This window comes from Thunnus maccoyii, chromosome 23 (genome assembly GCF_910596095.1).
Source record: "Thunnus maccoyii chromosome 23, fThuMac1.1, whole genome shotgun sequence".
NCBI classification, from domain to species: Eukaryota; Metazoa; Chordata; class Actinopteri; order Scombriformes; family Scombridae; genus Thunnus; species Thunnus maccoyii.
The window spans coordinates 24,963,594-24,968,575 of NC_056555.1; the positions used below are offsets into that span (position 1 = coordinate 24,963,594).

Below are 4,982 nucleotides of genomic sequence, written 5' to 3' on the forward strand. Positions count from 1 at the left end.
TTAGTTTTAATGGAGTATTTTTACATTATTGTATTTGTACTTTTACTGCAGTAAAGTATCAGAGTATCAGTATCTGTAGTGTTTAGTCTTAATTAGTTAAATGCAAGTTAGAAAGTTTCACAAACATAAATAATGACGTATTTGAAGCATTAAAAGTTTACCAGCTGACCTCCAGACTACCTCAGAACTGAGACCATGTTTCTACAGTAGTAATTAGTGACACCTCCTGACCTGCAGCACCAAAGGACAAAACAAGAACTAAACATGGTTCATAACTGCTGGTTTGTTAACAACGTTGTGGAGAAAGCAACAAGAGAGTTTTAAGAGAAATATACTGCTGAGTTTTCTCAGTTCTGTGTCCTTGTAACAGACAATATTTTCTACTGTAGTGAACAGAGCTGAGCGGTTCCACACAGTTTCTCTCAGACATGTTTTCAGTTTAGAAACAAAAAGTCTAAATTTACCCAGAATTCACAGCAAATTAGTCCTTAAAATAGTCAAGAACTAGACAGCTTCACGCAACTGATGAGTACTAGTAACATCCAAACCTCAGTCAGAGTGTATCTCTGTTAAACCAGCTCAGGACTCACGGTTAACACACACACGGGCCTTTGCATATGCAAATCTCTTCAGCAGGTACTTTTCGTAACAGAGCAGTTAATATTCCAGATATTCCAGATATTCCAGCATGAGGAGACCAATGAAACGACACACTGGACACAAGTTGTTGAGCTGAATGTGTTTGGAGTCGTCTTCAGTTTTGTGGATTACAGTTTTTTTGGATATATTTTTCACCTCAGATGAAAGTTTATTTGCCTCCTTTGTGTTTCAGAGACAGAGATCAAATAAAACCAAACACATCTGCGTGCCGTCGTCCCATCAGAGGTAAATAGCAAAATAACTTATTAAACTCTTCAGTTGTCTGTTTATCACTGCAAAGCTTTTATATCAACCTGATTACTCTGAAACATTTGCAACAGTCACCTGTCTGTGCAAAAGGTAAGAGAGCCAATAACCATCCTCTGTTATTCTGCAGAGTGGGTCCATATTTCTTTATTGATTTAAGTTTATTCAGTTTAATTTTACCTTTAAATTTATTAAAGTGTCTAACTGAAGTTGGAAATCATCAATCAGGGAAATGTGTCTTCGACAACAGACCAGAAACACTGTTAGAGACAGTCAGTGTTCATGTCTGTGTTGGTAGTTTATCATTCATCATTTTTATTATATCACACATGTATTGATTCCATACAGAGACATACAGTCTGCTGCACATAGAAATCAATGTAAAACAGCACAGATGCTCCTACATCTGATACTGTACACAGTAATAGATAATGTTGTGATGCACAATGATTGACTTCAGTACAGCTGTTGTAGAGATTTATAGATTTATTGATTGATTTATGAAGTTTGCAGAACAAAACTCATTTTATTCTCCATCAGTAGGAGGAGACTCAGCTCTCTGATTGACGTACAAGTTTGCATTTTAGTTCACTCTGTTCTCCTGCACTCTTCAAAACATACAACTTCTGACAATCACTCAGAGCTCCCTGACGTTTTCCATTAGTGCTGGTTATGTTGAATGTTTCATAGGGGGGGATAATCACCTCTTTTTCTTTTGGATATATCGAATAATCCCCCACGGAAGCTCCTGAACAGGTCGTAATTTTAAAGCAGGTCTCGCTACCATATTTAGTAAGGTCTGGTCTTGTAGAGCTGGAGGCAAACTCACCAAACCGAATTGTGTCTTTTTCTTTGCCAGTGAATATATGTTTGCTTCTTCGATAAGTAATCGGACAGTCTGTGGTTTTTTGGATTTTATTCAGCTTTTGTATGGCAGTAGTCAGCCAGTAATGTAAATAGTGGAATTTGAAGGAGCTGCCATAGATGTTCTTACTGGTCCGGACTGCTTTATTGAATACTTCAGCCATGTATTTAGATGTATAAAGACAAATTGCCTGTCTCTGGTTTTTGGTGAGAACGTTGTTACCTTTGTTTAAACACTCTGTAATTGTTTGATGAGACCAGTATCTTGCAAAGTCTCCCACATTCTCATTTTTAAAATATTTGTTCTCGACCTGGGTCTCCATGTCATCTGGGCAGTCACGGTAATCGGCATCAACAGATTCAGGAGCCATGTCCAGTGTAATTGGGTCGAGGTTCTGGGAGGCAGAGGGACCAGCCTTGGAGGCAGAGGCACCGGCCTTGGAGGCAGAGGCACCGGCCTTGGAGGCAGAGGCACCGGCCTTGGAGGCAGAGGCACCGGCCTTGGAGGCAGAGGCACCGGCCTTGGAGGCAGAGGCACCGGGCTGGGGGGTAGAAGAGGGAAGGAACAGATGATGTTACACAACAAAGGTTTTATGATTTATTCAAACCAACTTCTAGAAATGACACTTATATAAACTACAACAGTAAATCCAGGTTGAAGGAAACGTAATGCAGTCTGAATGATGTTTTCTGTCAACATGATGAGAAAACGTTGACTGACGTGTTTCATTAGTTTGATCTTCAGTCTAATATCTGCTGGTAGTAACTCCAGCAGTATGAAACAGTCGTCTGCTTGTGTTCAGACTCTGGCAGCTCTTGGTTCAGGTCAGAGAAAGATCACAGTCTCTGTTTAATACACAAGAAAGTTGATCTACATGTAGCTTCACTCATTAACCGGCGGTGCAGTGGTGGATAAAAGGTTGGATAAACACTATTTTACCTCACAGCTGTGAGGGCCTGATGGATGATAGATGGACCAATCAGTCTCTTTCTTAAAAACACATCTGGATTCACACACTGTCTACATGCTCTTTATTACAGATCCATGTTTGGAATATTACTGGTACTGAGCCAAGAATCAACCCGACTCCATGGAGTTAAACAAGTAAAGAAGTGAATGTAAATGTCCCTCAATGTATAACTTGATCTTTTTTTCAGAGTGTTTTACTCACCTTCGGTTTCGTGGGCTTCGTCCAGCAAGGGACCAGAAGTACTGCAGCAAAGATCAGCAGGTGAGCCTTCATCTCTGCAGCTCTACAATGTTAACATGCACACATGAAGAAGTCTGACATGTACAACAGCCTGCAGTCTGCTGCCTGCTGTATTACACATATATAGAAAACTTTGCTACAAACCTAACATTAAAAATAGCATGATGATGATGATGATGATGATGATGATGATGGAAGATCAACTCACCAGTCTGATGTGAAGTTGAGCAGTAAGTGAAGCGCTGAGTCAAAAGGTTTGGTTGGACAACAGGTCCTTAATGTTTCTACAGGACACATGATCACCTTTTTATACACATCACACACACACACACACACACACACACACACACACACACACACATACAAGGATGTAAATTTGGTTTGAGAAGGGGCAGGTCCACAAAAAAAATCATCATGCCAAGTCATTGTGCTAAATTAATTTAGCATGATGAGTTTCTGGGTTTTCACTTATTTTGTGACTTTCATACAGATTTCCATCAAAACTACAATTGTCCTTTTTCACCTAAACAAGGAAAACTATACACAATAAATACACATTAGAGCTGCTTTAAGATGTTTTTAAAATGATTTATAGATAGATAGATAAGTAGATAGTTATGACTTTATTGATCCCCGAAGGGAAATTCAATTCAATTATATACAAGTTCCAGGATGTAACTGCCAGAAATAATCATGAAAAAAGTGTGAAATATGGAAGAAATTGTAAACCTACAGTACAGACCAAAAGTTTGGACACACCTTCTCATTCAATGAGTTTCCTTTCTTTTCATGACTATTGACATTGTAGATTCACACTGAAGGCATCAAAACTATGAATTAACACATGTGGAAATATGTACTTAACAAAAAAGTGTAAAACAACTGAAAATACGCCTTATATTCTAGTTTCTTCAAAGTAGCCACCTTTTGCTCTGATTACTGCTTTGCACACACTCTGCATTCTCTTGATGAGCTTCAAGAGGTAGTCACCTGAAATGGTTTTCACTTCACAGGTGTGCCCTGTCAGGTTTAATAAGTGGGATTTCTTGCCTTATAAATGGGGTTGGGACCATCAGTTGTGTTGTGCAGAAGTCAGGTGGATACACAGCTGATAGTCCTACTGAATAGACTGTTAGAATTTGTATTATGGCAAGAAAAAAGCAGCTAAGTAAAGAAAAACGAGTGGCCATCATTACTTTAAGAACTGAAGGTCAGTCAGTCCGAAAAATTGGGAAAACTTTGAAAGTGTCCCCAAGTGCAGTCGCAAAAACCATCAAGCGCTACAAAGAAACTGGCTCACATGAGGACCGCCCCAGGAAAGGAAGACCAAGAGTCACCTCTGCTGCGGAGGATAAGTTCATCTGAGTCACCAGCCTCAGACATCACAGGTTAACAGCAGCTCAGATTAGAGACCAGGTCAATGCCACACAGAGTTCTAGCAGCAGACACATCTCTAGAACAACTGTTAAGAGGAGACTGTGTGAATCAGGCCTTCATGGTAGAATAGCTGCTAGGAAACCACTGCTAAGGACAGGCAACAAGCAGAAGAGACTTGTTTGGGCTAAAGAACACAAGGAATGGACATTAAACCAGTGGAAATCTGTGCTTTGGTCTGATGAGTCCAAATTTGAGATCTTTGGTTCCAACCACCGTGTCTTTGTGCGACGCAGAAAAGGTGAACGGATGGACTCTACATGCCTGGTTCCCACCGTGAAGCATGGCAGAGGAGGTGTGATGGTGTGGGGGTGCTTTGCTGGTGACACTGTTGGGGATTTATTCCAAATTGAAGGCATACTGAACCAGCATGGCTACCACAGCATCTTGCAGCAGCATGCTATTCCATCCGGTTTGCGTTTAGTTGGACCATCATTTATTTTTCAACAGAACAATGACCCCAAACACACCTCCAGGCTGTGTAAGGGCTATTTGACCAAGAAGGAGAGTGATGGGGTGCTGCGCCAGATGACCTGGCCTCCACAATCACCGGACCTGAACCCAATC

At 40.5% G+C, this 4,982-nt stretch overlaps 1 protein-coding gene across 1 annotated transcript; it reads right to left on the reverse strand.

Annotated features, from left to right (window-relative positions):
* Positions 1-1,457: 1,457 nt before the first annotated feature.
* Positions 1,458-3,342, reverse strand: LOC121891256 (ecto-ADP-ribosyltransferase 4-like). Its single transcript, XM_042404082.1, has 3 exons — positions 3,190-3,342; positions 2,943-3,024; positions 1,458-2,312 (listed from the first exon to the last, which is right to left on the reverse strand). The coding sequence occupies exons 2-3, from the start codon at positions 3,012-3,014 to the stop codon at positions 1,458-1,460; spliced, it is 927 nt and encodes a 308-aa protein (XP_042260016.1). The 5' UTR covers positions 3,015-3,024; positions 3,190-3,342.
* Between the last annotated feature and the right edge of the window lie 1,640 nt (positions 3,343-4,982).

Coding starts and splice junctions, on each gene's coding strand:
- LOC121891256 (XM_042404082.1), bottom strand. CDS start 3,014: ATGAAGGCTCACCTGCTGATCTTTGCTGCAGTACTTCTGGTCCCTTGC. Junction 2,313..2,942: donor CGAAGCCCACGAAACCGAAG/GTGAGTAAAACA, acceptor TCTACCCCCCAG/CCCGGTGCCTCTGCCTCCAA.